Here is a 15,079-nt window from a genome sequence, read left to right as displayed (position 1 = left end):
TTACTGGCGCGCTTCCCGGTCGGAAAAAATTGCCGAAAATCGCTTGTGCGCATGCGTATGGGCCTCCCCCGACCCGGAAGTGCACCAGAAATGACCTCTTCTGGGTCGGGAGAGGCCCATACGCATGCGCACAAAGGATTTTCGGCGATTTTTTTCCGATTTGGAAGATCACCGCCGCGCTGCGTGCCGTAAGAGCGGGCGGCGGCAGTGGGCGGCGGGGGTCGTCGCTGGCCGGATTGGGAGGCCAATTGGGCCGCATCCGGCCCGGGGGCCGTAGTCTGGGGACCCCTGTCCTGGAGAGTAGTGACTAGTGGGGTGCCACAGGGCCCAGTCTTATTCAACATCTTCATCAATGACTTGGATGATGGGCTTGAGGGCATCCTGAGCAAGTTTGCAGATGACACCAAATTGGGAGGATCACACTTCAAAATGACCTTAACAGATTAGACAACTGGGCCAAAGCAAACAAGATGAATTTTAACAAGGAGAAATGTAAAGTACTACACTTGGGCAAAAAAAATGAAAGGCACAAATACAGGATGGGAGACACCTGGCTTGAGAGCAGTACATGTGAAAAGGATCTAGGAGTCTTGGTAGACCACAAACTTGACATGAGTCAACAGTGTGATGCAGCAGCTAAAAAAGCCAATTCGATTCTGGGCTGTATCAATAGGAGTATAGCGTCTAGATCAAGGGAAGTAATAGTACCACTGTATTCTGTTCTGGTCAGACCTCACCTGCAGTACTGTGTCCAGTTCTGGGCACCACAGTTCAAGAAGGATACTGACAAGCTGGAACGTGTCCAGAAGAGGGCAATCAAAATGGTCAAAGGCCTGGAAACGATGCCATATGAGGAACGGCTTAGGGAGATGGGTATGTTTAGCTTGGAGAAGAGAAGGTTAAGGGCTGATATGATAGCCATGTTCAAATATATAAAAGGATGTCATATAGAGGAGGGAGAAAGGTTGTTTTCTGCTGTTCCAGAGAAGCGGACACGGAGCAATGGATTCAAACTACAAGAAAGAAGATTCCACCTAAACATTAGGAAGAACTGTTCGACAGTGGAATTTGCTGTCAAGGAGTGTGGCGTAGTCTCCTTCTTTGGAGGTCTTTAAACAGAGGCTTGACAGGCATATGTCAAGAATGCTTTGATGGTGTTTCCTGCTTGGCAGGGGGTTGGACTGGATGGCCCTTATGGTCTCTTCCAACCCTATGATTCTATATGTGGAGATCTAAAATTCTGTATCTTTCATGGACAGAAAGCTAACACCAGGCATCCCCAAACTGCGGCCCTCCAGATGTTTTGGCCTACAACTCCCACGATCCCTAGCTAACAGGACCAGTGGTCAGGGATGATGGGAATTGTAGTCCAAAACATCTGGAGGGCCTGGCTAACATGATTCTCTGAAGTTTTCAAGTACAAAAAGTGGTTTTTGAGTAAAAGAATAAATGCTTAAGATGGGCATTAGGAGAACCAGAAATGTTAATTACTTATATTCTGACACAGAGCCTGTTGCTTTGTCAAAATGCTTTCAGTGACTTCTAGGCACACAGGGTATTTCATGAATATATTTTCTACTTTTGACTACAGGCTCTCATACAACTGGAATAAAATTGCTAAATTTTAAGGTGTTTTCCAAATGTCCTTTTTATTGCTCTTTTCTTTGTAAATAGATTTTACAATTTTTCCACTTCGTTTTTGTGTTTTTCAGATATTTTTGTTAATCATTTTCATGTGTATAACACTACTGATAGCAAGTCTTATCTGCCTAACGTTACCAGGTATGTATTTCACAGTAGCAAGTTGTTGCTGCTGCTGCTTATTAACATGTCCTTGTTTACTTAATTTCAAATTGCTTGAATAGAAAAATAAAATAGGAAAATGCAATGCAGAAAACAGCGTATCTTCTGTTGTGTGGACTTTGAATATGCTGATCTTTTTTCATAAATCAATATCTAGACCAGTGTTATTTAAGTAAAAATGCAAGTAAATGGTCATTTTGGCATCTTTCATATTTATATTTGGCAGTTATGGTGTGTGCTTACTAAAATACCATGTTGACGCCTTAAAGCTTTTAGAAATTGTTTCAACTTGCTCACTTCATATAATGTGAATATGAATTTTTATTGGGCCAGCTAGTTAATTTAAAGCTACAGTCCTAGGTATATTTACTTGGAAGTAAGTCCCATTTAACATGGGCAGATTTAACATCCAAGTAAATATATGCAAGATTGGGCTTCCTGACCACGGAGTGCCTTAAATCTTGTAGCACAGCTGAAAAATTAAATAGCCTCTTAGAAGATAAAACTCTTTTACTTGCCATGAGCCTATAGCCCAGGGGTGGGGAACATTTTTGGACAACCAGGCCAAATTTTTAGCTCCCATTCCACCACGTATGTAGTACAACTTTGGCAGTTTGCTGGACCTGCCCACCTATCAAAATTGACTGGTGGGAGAGAGATCTGCTTCACCAGCATTAGCTGGTTGACATTAGCATTAGCTGATTGACAGGTGGGTGTAGTTTGGGTGAAATGGCCTTGTGGCCCAAGATTGGCCCCCGACCTCTGCTCTAACCATAGATGGCTTAATCAAAATACCTGTACAGATACTAGGGATGGAGATGGGGCTATTCAGCATGGCCCTGCCATTTACTCCTATATACAGCTTCACAGGGGCTAATAATACCTTAAGGGGGCTAAACTTTTGTAGTTACTTTGTCTGGAAATATCACATTTTTATCCTGCCATTCCTATAAAGAGTTTGTGGTGGCATACATGGTACTCCTCTCTGCCCCCTCTTTCCAACTGTTTTCACAACAGCTCTGAGAGAGAGGCTGTAGGCTGAGACACCATGACTAGCTCTAGGCCACAGCTTTGTGGCTGGTCAGGAATTTGAACCCAGATCTCCTGATGCAAGCACCAAATAACCACTGTCCACATGTCTTTTGTAAAGAAAAATGTATTCAGGCACTATTCGTTTGGTACATATCATTTTAACAGTTATCATTGACTTTGTGTAATCTTACAGCCAGGGAGTATTTTTGACCTGACACTTGTTAGCTCCTGAAAAGTGGGGCAAATGTTTTGCAGATTTTATTTGACTTGGTTTTTCTTTGTGCAAGATGGTTAATAAATTTAATATTGGGGTTAAAACAAAATTGGATCTATTCAAATTAGTAGCTGGGATGTAATCAGCTCGTGAAAACGTAATGTAACTTTTTACTTTACTTTCTTTGTACAAGTAATTCCCATTCAATATTACAAATTGCTTTTTAAACTTCACTCTGTTCAAAAGCAGTTGTCATGCATCACTGGGGGCTGCAATTGAGTGAGAGAAAACTCTGAAACTACTTTGCTTATGAATTCTCTGGGCCCATACCATTTTATGGCTGTCTGGCAGTGTGTGTTTCTTTTACATATTCATTAATGTTTCTGGTTTTAGTATTCGCTGGCCGTTATCTGATGTCCTTTTGGACAGGGACCGCCAAAATCCATGAACTATACACAGCTGCTTGTGGGCTCTATGTTTGCTGGCTTACAATTCGGGCGGTGACAGTGCTTGTTGCTTGGATGCCACAGGGCCGCCAAGTGATTTTTCAGAAAGTTAAGGAATGGTCCCTCATGGTAAGTCATTTGAAAAATTGCATTTCTTTTCAGTTTCAGGAAGCACTTAATTTATGTGGCGGGAGTGTTTGTCTAACTATTCAAGAAGCAACTGTGACAAATATGGGCCTCCTCTAGAAAGAGGAAATCAAAGAAATAATTAGTTGTAGCATTTCCCCCCAAACCGCCACAGGTGTCATGGCCTTCAGTTATTCACCAGATCTGGGGCAACAAAGGCTGGAGGGTAATGAAAGACCAGAGCAACTCTTTAATTTATTGAAGGAGAGGAGCCTAGGTCTCTCAAACCTGCCTTTGAACTCTTGCCCTCTGAGCATAAGCTGGAGTGGAGAATTTGGCAAAGACTATTTAGTGCTGAACCTCACTCAGCACATGGTAGTACAAACTTCCTTACTTTGCCTTCACATATTTTGGGGAAGAGTTGTAGCATTGACAACTGACCCTGGGTATGAACCCTGGTGAGCTTTTGTTCATATGCAGCCATAATCACAATGTGCCAGCTGAAGGAAAGTAGACTTCATTTCCTTCATTACTCTCTCTGCGGTTTCTCTGATATAGTTTGTCAGAGGCAGCTGCCTTAGAAATTACTGCTCTAGAGGTCCCACTAAATTCTTTCTAAATCTGGTTCTGCGTATTTGTTTCTCTTTGTCCATTGAATTGTGATATTGTAGAAGTACAGACGGGACGCGGGTAGCACTGTGGGTTAAACCACAGAGCCTAGGGCTTGCCAATCAGAAGGTCGGCGGTTCGAATCCCCGCGACGAATCCCGTTGCTCAGTCCCTGCTCCTGCCAACCTAGCAGTTCGAAAGCATGTCAAAGTGCAAGTAGATAAATAGGTACCACTACAGCAGGAAGGTAAACGGCGTTTCAGTGCACTGCTCTGGTTCGCCAGAAGTGGCTTTGTCTTGCTGGCCACATGACCTGGAAGCTGTACGCCAGCTCCCTTGGCCAATAACGCAAGATGAGCGCCACAACCCCATAATCGGTCACAACTGGACCTAATGGTCAGGGGTCCCTTTACCTTTACCTTTATATGTATAGACACAAGGTTTTGAAGTGTCACTAAATTAAGTTTTCTCTCTTTTTTTACTTTTTAGATAATGAAGACATTAATAGTTGCTATATTGCTGGCAGGTGTAGTTCCACTTTTGCTTGGACTTTTGTTTGAGCTGGTTATTGTTGCTCCTTTGAGAGTCCCTCTGGACCAGACACCGCTATTCTACCCATGGCAGGTCTGTACTTTTCGTTTTGAGTGCTGTTGTAGAAGTTAGGCTTCTGAGCTCCCTCAGGGAACAAGGCGGGGAATGAATGAAACTTCAAGAGTTCCAACTGTTGTCTTTTGAAGGAAATAAAACTACTGTAATGAATGTGGCCTTAGAATTTTCAGCTTCATTGTAACTGAAAGCAAACTGAAAGCAAACATAGGGCTATTTTTATATATTCCGTGCCTTTTCACAAAAAAAGTATTAAAGGTGATTTGCATAAAATCAGTACAAATACAAATAAGATAAAAAAATCAAGTGACATTCACATTTGTAACTTAACTCTAAGTATGTGTGACGAAAATAACACACATTCATTTCATATATGTCCCTGCATCTATTTTCCTCCCCTTCCTTTGTATTAGCAAATTCCCCACATTAGCAAATTTTAGGCAACAATTTTGGGTAAGAGCCTGCTCACTTTTACTCTACAATCACTGTGCATATTGACGATAGTATAGAAATAATAATTGTTTTCGTTTTGACTTAGGACTGGGCTCTTGGTGTTCTGCATGCCAAAATAATTGCTGCCATAACTCTGATGGGCCCTCAGTGGTGGCTGAAAACTGTTATTGAACAGGTAAGAACTGCTTCTTTGGTGCAAGGGAGGCAGACAAAACATACAGACCATTAAATTGGCCATACTAGGGAACCTGTTGCCTTTCAGAGCTTGTTGGTCTGCAACTTGCACCGTCCCTGACATTTTGGCTATGTTGGCTGCGGCTGATGGGAGTTGGAGTCTGATAGCATCTGGAGAACTCTAGGTCCCTTATCCCTGGTTTATTCTGTTTACTTCTTCCTTAGCTATCTCTAAAACTTAGCATCTTTCCTCTCGCTTGGGAGACTTTGGCTTGATCCCCATAAAGTATTACTGAATTTTCAGTTTGGATCTGTGTTTTCCTGACCAAGAAACTACAAAATAGCTCACATCTCTCCCCTCTCCCCAAAAGCATAAATTACAATGGGTTATCACTCAGAGGAGAATGTGACAAAAGTTGACAAAGGTTTTGCACAGAAGGGATGTCACTAGTGTTAAGGGAAAAAGCAGGGAGAAAATATAAGTAAATTTTACAGGGCTACTTTTGGTTAGATTTCTCAAAGCAAATATAACAAACAAATTAATTGTTAAACAAATTGCAACAAATAACTATATACAGTGGTGCCTCGCTAGATGAATGCCCTGTTAGACTAATTTTTCGCTATACGAATAGGTTTTGCGATCGGAGGTTGCCTCGCAAGACGACGAGGTTTTCTATGGCCGCCGCTTCGTCTTGCGAAGCATGGCCATAAAAACCTCCGATCACAAAACCTACATTTGTCTAGTGAAAGGGGCATTTGTCTAGCGAAAGGGGAACCAGCTGTAGCAAGGGAAGAAGGCAAAGGAAGATCAGCGCCTCAGCAGCTGGTTCCTCTTTGTATTCCGCTAGTCTCTGCCGGTGAGGGGCAACCAAAACAGAGATAATGGGCTAATGCTGCCAATTTCTTCAAAAGTCCAAAATAAAACAAGCAGCACGCAAAGGCACCAAATTCAATCAAGTTTCAATCCAGTATTATTAATCCAAAGAGAAAACAATAAGAGAACCATATACAAGTGCTGACACAAGAGCCAAAATCAAACGTTAAACAGATAGTATGTACAAATTAAAGGCAAACCAGTCTTTATAGTCTTTGAGGCTATCTAGCGGTCAGCAAGTGGCAGCAGGTCGAACGAGGTGTCAATGGTAGTAGACAGGCTGCCGGCGTTTTTTTGCCTGTTTCGCCCATATGACGGGCTTCTTCAGTAGTTCTCCTTGTACTTTTATGTTTGGTGAGGGGCAACCGGCAGAGACCAGCGGAACACAAAGGGCTGTAGCGCAGGAAGAAAGGGGGGGGAGAAGTGGAGGAATGGATCCGTTCCCCCACTTCTCCCCCCGCCACCACGCCATGGACACCCGGGAGCATCGGACTGGGCTTCGGAGAACCGCTGCGCCTCTCTGAAGCCCCGTCCGATGTCGGCTTTGTGCCAGGTGGCAGCAGGAGAAGCAGTTCCTCCACTTCTCCCGCCGCAGCCTGGCACACATGGGAAGCGGATGCCGGCTCTGTCGGGCAAGACGAGGGTGGGGAGAAGCGGAGGATGAGAAGCGGGAAGCACCCCCCCCCCACGATACAGCAGCGCCGGAGCAGCTGGAAGTCCCCGAGCCAGCCAGCAGTCCCCCAGAGCCCATAGGAACGCATTGAATAAGTTTCAATACATTCCTATGGGAAACCAGGACTCGCTAGACGAATTTTTCGTAGGATGAATTGAGCCCTGGAACGAATTAAATTAGTCTAGCGAGGCACCACTGTATGTGTGTGTGTGAGTGTGAGAGAGAAGAGAGAGAGAGTGATTTATTAGTTTATTTCAAATATTTATATTCTACCTCCCGGCCTTCATTCTCAAGACAGCTTGCAATGAAATTTAACAATTCATGCAATAAAATGAAGGCAGTAGCCGAACATGTTATTGCTCGCTCAGTTCACAGTATAGGACAGTTTTGATGAATGAGATTAATAGTCTGCCATGCTAATGAAATGACAAATGCATTGGCTGAACAAAATCCAATCCAACAAATAACACTATAGAAACCTTTTTTATTATATAAGGCACACTTTTATCAATTATTTCCCCCAAAGGATGTGTTTCTTATTGATTCCATGAGTTGAACATGCTTTGTTTCTATACCTTCTAAGTTTTATTTCTGCTTTTTAAAAATTTCTTGTTCAGATGATCATATCCTGGCTCAATAAGATGCTTTGTTCCTCAGTATAACCTAGCAAACAGTTGAGGAAGTCTTAAGTTACCTATAATTTTCGTTTTGTCTGAACTGGGAAACTGTGACAAACAATTTTGGAATAAGCTAGAAGCTCACTTGAAACCATGACTTCATATTCTGTCTTGCTACAGAGTCATTAGCCACAGTTTCCTTCTTCAGATATAACAGGAAACTACAGATATTAACTGAAGATTTCCTGGTTTTGTTATGGGAAGGTTTATTCAAACCTCCGTTAAGCCATTATCATCTGAACATGGCAAATGTGAAAAAGATCACCCTTATATAGCATCTTCAACATATGGTGCCCTTGGTTGTATCATTTTAAAAACTGAAATGCCAATATGGGTTAAATCCAACTGTATTATAATTTTACAATGGTTTGCTAATGGTCACATGGTGTAAGCCATAACCAAACCTTGCACACACAGTATAAAAGATACTTTCCTTTTTAAAAAAACATATGCACTATAATGGAGGCATCTACACTAGCAAGAAGCACATTATAGACTTAAAATCAACTTGAAATTATTAAAGTGTATTTATTTTATTTAAACAATTTATATACTACTTAACTACAATCATCTCTAAATGGTGTGCAATGCAGAAGGGTAAAAGTCAGTTAAAACTATAAAATAAGACTTCAATTAAAATGCCTGCTGGAATAAAAAAAGAAGTCTTCAGTTGGTGTCGGATGATCAATAGGAAGAGAAGCTGTCAGACTTCAACTGGAAGGGAGTGCCACAGAATTGGGCCCATAATACAGAATGCACAGCTCTTTGGAGTCACATGCCTGTTTCCTTGTACATTTCCCCCCATTTTTATATAAACAAATGAAGCAGCAGCTAACACATACAGTACTCTGTTCCCAGGTGTCCCTCCTCCCCCAATTTTGGGTTTCTATCTGTGTTGAGCTTTTTGTTTAAATACTGTATATTTTTATTTCTATATATTGGGAGAAAAAATGATCTTGATTATTAGGGCATAAATAATGGGTTGTGTCCAACCAAGTTGTCCCATTTGCACAAAGGTTTCTTGCCTGTGCAACAAAACCTCTCCCTCTCCTTCCCAAATCTGCTTTAGTTGATTTATATACTAAAACACCTGTTTAGTGATACGTGGAAACTAAATTGTAGTTTAGCTCTATGTGGATGAGATACAGTGTCCCTAAGCAAAGTGTCTGCAAACAATAACTTTGCTTTTAAAGAATGAAGAATGGTGAGTCCTATGAACCAGGAATCCTGGCTTCAGCAGCAAACTGTATTAAGTTTCAAAACAAGTTAACGTCAACTCATGGGTTATGAAACTGGCTTCATAAACTAATATAGTTTGTTGTAAGCCAGGATTCCTGGTTTGTAGGAGGCAGCAAGCCAACCTTAATTTGTAAGTGAAACTACTTTCTGCAGAACTGCTCTTGGCTGTGCATGGAGGGGGAGATATGCAGGCTCAGTAATTTGTTTGGGCTTGCTTCAGCCTGCAGCTCATCTAGATAGCACTAAACCATCATTTACATGCAAATGCTGATCTTAAAATATTAACTGCCACATTTAATGCTAATATTTTAATGCTATAATACCGTCATTCCTTCTTAATCATAAATATGGAGATTTTTGTATGTAATAAATTTAATGTCAGGTGCCGGGCAGCCATCATTCATGCAACTTGACTGTGGTCTTATTTTTTCAGGTTTATGCAAATGGAATTAGGAATATTGACTTACACTTTATAATACGGAAGCTTGCAGCGCCTGTTATCTCAGTTCTGTTGCTTTCTCTTTGTGTACCTTACATCATAGCTTCTGGTATTGTACCTTTACTAGGTAAGTGCAGATGGGCATACAGATTTCATTGTGTGGGTCCCAGCTTAAGATACAAATCGTGAAAAATCTTTTGTTAGAATGTCAAATGAGTGTTCTGCCAAGCATGTCCATTAGGTAGCTATACTTTATTTACCACATTTTGTATCTTGGCCAAAGGTTCAAGAAGTATTTCATTTGCTAGCTTCAGTGAAAACATCATGTTACATCATTTGGAGAGATACATAGTTTTGGCCCTTCTTCGGCCATCATTCGTAGCCAAGTAAGATTGTCTTCCATAAACATAGTTTTAACAATGAGCCCGTAAGTGACGGTGGAGGCCAATTCTGGATCCACACGTCCTTCCACGGTAGGGACATTGGTTTCCGGGCGGGAGTTGATCACGGTGTGGATTTGCCAAGCGTGCCTTTCTCTTAGCACGTTTCTCCCTTGTGTCCTGAGTTTGAGTGTCTTCAAAGCCCATGACACCTTTGGTAAAGGCTGTTCCCCAATTGGAGTGCTTGAAGGCAAGTGTTTCCCAATTGTTGGTGTTTATCCTACTTTTTATTTTTAATTACCTTGAGAGTCTTTAAACCTATTTTGCTGACCACCACATAGATCCTGAAGCTGTTTAGCAGCTGATAGGCTTTAGCTGAAATTTAGAGATTCCCAGCTTTTGTTTTCAAAGAAATGTTTTTCTAGGTCATTAAAAATGAATTAGAAATATGTTCTAAATTTGAAGGTGGTGGCTAAAATATCACCCTAAAAAGAATCATTTCAGGTAAACAAAAATAGCCTATTAAATATGTGAATATTTATACAGTAGAAACTGTACAAAATACATAAACAACAATCAGATGGGGAGTAGGGCTACTACCACAAAATAGCTAGTATTTTAGAATTCAGTAACAATGCAATATTGGGCAACCCTACTCAGAAGAAAGCCCCAATGAGTGGTATTCACCAAACCAGCACCGTTGGTGGAAGCTCTGCAGAAGGGCTTCCGCTTGTGCAACTGGGCTCCTTTCCCCTCACCCTATGCATTTCTGAAATTGGCTTGGGGTGGTGGTGTCAGGAGAACCCATGAACCACACATGGGGGAGGAGAAGAGGGGAGGTTGCTCCATCTAGCAAGCTGAAATGCTTGTGCAGGTGGAAGAATTGGAAGAGTGTGATGTTGAATTCCACATTTGTAGCCTTGGAAGTACTGTATTTTTCCATCTATAAGACGCCCCCATGTATAAGACGACCTCTATTTCTTGAGCCCAAAATTAAGAAATATTTTAAACATTCCATGTATAAGACCCCCAATTTTAAACTTTAAAAAATGGGGGGACATAGTCTTATACATGGAAAAATATGATATATCTAGGACATAATGAGCTTATAATCAAATAAAAACATGGCTGCAGCATTCAAGATTGAATTATTGATTCAGAATTATTTGTATTTGGAATTCCCCATTTCAGAGCTGTTCAGGTGAATCATACAACTAAATTACAAATACAAGTTTGATGACTTTACAGCGTTTGCAGTGTGGCTGTAGTAAATGGTTTCTCCTTGTAGATAAGCAGTGTGCCCTTCCCCAGAAAACACTGCTTTACTTACTTTGTTCTGTATGTGGCAGTAACTTGCTAGGGAGTAGTGGAGAACGGCTTATTGAGCAACAACAAATGTGTTCATGTTCTGAGCTTCCATTATAAAATATGGTTGTCCCTACAATGGGAGAATATGTGGGGTGTGTGACACGGTAATAAACCAAACATGAAACTGGATATTAAACAGGCCATAATTTTATTAGCTCCAGCTTCTATGAATTCAGCTTTCTGGCAGCCTATTTGTAGACATAAGTCTGAATACCAGTAAGCAGAAGAGGTTTCAGGAAAAATCCTTCTCTGTTCACATAAACCAGCAGCCACTGAGCACCCATAGCAAAGAGACAAGCCCTGCAGCATAAGGCAGGATCACTTGGTGGGATGAAAGGCAAGAATCAAGAGATTGATATTGGTAGAGTTTTGCTTGTTGGTTGCTCCAGTTCCAATATTTGAAATGTAAAGCCTTGATTTTAACCTTTAGCTCATTTGCTCTTGCTAACTTTTTTGCAGGTGTCACTCCTGAAATGCAAAACCTTGTGCAACGTCGAATCTATCCTTTTCTGCTCATGGTGGTGGTTTTGATGGGGATCTTATCTTTCCAGGTCCGTCAGTTCAAGCGCCTTTATGAACACATTAAAAATGACAAGTGAGTACCTACATTAGTAAAGTTCATCAGTTCTGGGGCAGTAATACTAGTCTCCTAAAGTTTTAGGAAGCTAGAAGTGATGGATAGATTTTGGAGCATTGTGAAAGTGGTATTTTAAACCTTTCCTGAAGCATCTGGGATGACAGAATACTGGATCAGATTTACAGTGCTTTGAGACTCAATAGAGTTGATAATGTCATTGCCGCTGGAAACACTGAAAGCTTTTCTTCAAAACCAGAAATTTTGTGAAGCAATTCATGTTGGTATGCCATGGCCTGCCCTCTCCCATTGCCTACCCATTTGGAAGTTGCAAAGGGGATCAGCCAGGGGTTCAAAATAAAAATATTGGAACTTTCTGTACTTTGAATGTTCATTCCTTTTATATAAGAAGCTTTAAAAATGTATTCTATATACTTGCTATTGGGATATTAATGACTGCAAGCAAATTTTCCATCAGCAAAGTATTATAAATATAATACTTCCCTATTTACTCTGCCCACTATTTTTTTTTTTGAACGGCATGTGATGACCAAACATAATGGTGTTGTTTTTTTAAAATTATAGGTACCTTGTTGGGCAACGACTTGTGAATTACGAAAGGAAAACTGGAAAACAAGGGACACCAGCCCCACCCCCTCAGTCTTCACAAGAATAGAAATGCTCACATGGAATTACTTGATCTTCCCTTGCCTTTGTGTCCTTTTTCATTGACTGGTCTTCATTCTTTGGGTATCTTTCCCAACAATCCTCTCAGCTGGGTATTTATCTTTTAATTTTGGCTTACTTTTTTCATGGTGTTCAGAAAGCAGTCAAGGCTGTGCACCTTTTATCTACAACTTCTGAAGTTATCAGTGCTGAGATCTGTAAATGTGTAAATAGCAATACCCTAATACCCTGAATTAAAAAATGAATGTTCATTGTACATCTTTAAAAGAATATTAATTTATTAAATCTAGTTGCCACTTTATTTTGGACTGCTGTTCTGTTGACATATGTGCCACAAAGCAATACTGCAAGAGGCAAGACACTTAAAAAAAAAGTTGCATTTTTATGGTGGCTCTGGCCATTGCCCAAATGTAATTTTTGCAAAGCTGGGGGCTCATCAATATAAAAACAAAATGATCATTACAGTCAGCAGTGAAGTGGCTGTGGCAAGAACACATAAGCTTCATTTTTTTATCATTTTATATAACATCAAAGCTGATGTAAATTTTCTATTGCCTGATTATCTTTTTCCATGTGTAAGTTTATAATATTGTACAGTAACTGGTAAATCAAGATGAATTTTTCTCCTTCAAGCAGTTTTGGCATTGCTTGTTTGGCTGGAAGGCATTAATTCCTTGGCACTGAAAGACAGAATTTTTAATGAATTTCTAAGCACTTAAATCAAAGTTCATTAGAGCTAAGTGGCAGGAATACTTAAATTTGCTAATTGAGAGGTTTGTGGAAGAATGCATTTCCAATGCATAAGCCAATATTTCCTTTTTACATCTTTGAAGCTATACAGTTTAAATGCTTACAAGGATTTATTTACTGAGAGAATAGCGGAGAAGGTTATCTGACATGTTTATTCAAGAGCACAGAGAACATAAAGGCTGGAACATGCTACGAAAGACCCTCCTTTTTTCTTGAGTGGCCTGAAACCTTCTTATAACCAAAGTTGCAATTTGTACTATGGACTTTATACCATATCATTTTAAAAATGACATTCTAGAAATGGTTATCATTAATTTTGCATGGCAGTAATGCTGGAGGTTTTGGGGGGGAATTTAGTAGATTCATTGGGAGAAAACCTTTATAGTATTAACAACAGCAGAAAGAGAACCAAAAATAAAATAAAGAGCTGATCTTTACAATGATAACGCTAAGGAAGAGCCCCCCCCAATCAAGTTCACCAATTGTCCTATTTTTATATGTGTACTTGTTTTCTGCAGGTAGATATGCTTTTTTAATGTAAATAGTTCTGAGACAAATGGAACTATGCCGAAGCTTTAAGTACAGTTCAGTTGTGTGCTTAAAACACACAACATCCTATTCAAAAACAGTGAGAAATTGATTTAGGTTTATTGTATTGAGAAACATTAATGCTATGCAGTTGTGTGGCCACTCAGGACTGTGTCCTTGAACATCATGTATATTTAATTATGTGTATTGAATAGATAACCAAGGAATTGGTCTACTGTCTTCAGGATATGTCTTTGTGCTTGAAAGAAAAAGCAGAAATACGTCGAGAGCTGTTCTGGTTCCATGTTTGGGGAGCAGAGGTGGTGATTGGAGTCAAGATTTCTGACAATCTACGCTCATGCCCAGTAGAATAGTAGAATTGTGTAATAGAAGTGGAACTGGACTATCTAACTGGACTATCTAACAAGAGGTCCATCTTTGGTATTTTGCAGCATTACCTCATCTTAGACATTCTGGGCTATAAAATGTGTTGATACTCTTGAGGTTTATTTCTACATAAATATTTCACAAAATTCCAAATAAAAAGAGCATAGTAATGAGAGATGGCCAAAAACACTTCTAATTCACTGTACAAAGATCTTAATTTTTGAGTCTTTTGTGCCTGATCCTCTGGGACATGCAAATATTACACATTTCAATATTTATAATGGTGTACTGTTCTGTACAGGAGCATATTTTACCCCCAAATACTGCATTTTCTGGTAATACATGTGTTTGGTTGCACAATTATCTGTCATTGATGGTCTTTGTTTTTGTTTTTAATATCCAAGCAGTCTTACCACTGGGATATTGCCAGCGATGCTGTGCTTTTTCCTGTAGCATTTTGCAGAAATGCAGTATCTTGTAATTTTTGTTTTTATCCCGGACAACCTGATCTGCAAAGATTATTAAAGTTTATTAAGAAAAAGCCTTCGACACTTGCTATCTTATTGCAGCACAAAGCAGGGCTGTGTGTATTCTGTTCTAAAGGGAGTGGAGCGGGTGGAACCAAAAGCTGCCAACATGAAACTGGGTTCTGTTTACTTGTATCAATTACACAAATTAAGTGCACTTACTCTAAGTTTATGTATTGTGCTTCTATTAGTAATGGGAGAGGAACATAAGTATGTGGGGTGCTTCATACTTGCTATCCATATCTCACCACCCATTTTCTATATGTTTCGCTGTTGCCTCCAAGGACTAGAAATGTACTTTAAAATGAAAAAGAAGAAAAGCCCAAGTTTGCAAGTCCAAGAGTACTTGCCAAAGGAAGGTGATATTTCTAGTTTTTTTTATATAACCATAAACAATGGCATGGGACTGACATTTTATCAGTAAATCAAAATACAAGGCAATACTGTAGGAACAAAACAGTGTTCAGATTAAGCTGTTCAGCTCTATATATACTGTATTCCAAGTGCTAGTAG

General features: G+C 40.1%; 1 protein-coding gene across 1 annotated transcript in view; it reads left to right on the top strand.

Moving 5' to 3' along the window:
- Positions 1-14,580, top strand: part of MARCHF6 (membrane associated ring-CH-type finger 6) — a 46,305-nt gene extending 31,725 nt beyond the window's left edge. The window contains exons 20-26 of the mRNA XM_035124776.2: positions 1,713-1,782; positions 3,443-3,624; positions 4,720-4,854; positions 5,375-5,464; positions 9,360-9,492; positions 11,573-11,708; positions 12,273-14,580. Coding sequence (XP_034980667.1) covers positions 1,713-1,782; positions 3,443-3,624; positions 4,720-4,854; positions 5,375-5,464; positions 9,360-9,492; positions 11,573-11,708; positions 12,273-12,363 — 837 coding nt within the window. The 3' untranslated portion in view covers positions 12,364-14,580. The remainder of the gene's footprint in view (positions 1-1,712; positions 1,783-3,442; positions 3,625-4,719; positions 4,855-5,374; positions 5,465-9,359; positions 9,493-11,572; positions 11,709-12,272) is intronic.
- Positions 14,581-15,079: the final 499 nt, after the last annotated feature.

This window comes from Zootoca vivipara, chromosome 8 (genome assembly GCF_963506605.1).
Source record: "Zootoca vivipara chromosome 8, rZooViv1.1, whole genome shotgun sequence".
In the NCBI taxonomy this organism is placed as follows: domain Eukaryota; kingdom Metazoa; phylum Chordata; class Lepidosauria; order Squamata; family Lacertidae; genus Zootoca; species Zootoca vivipara.
The sequence above is the reverse complement of the archived record's forward strand: the minus strand, read 5'-3'. Positions and strand labels throughout refer to the sequence as shown.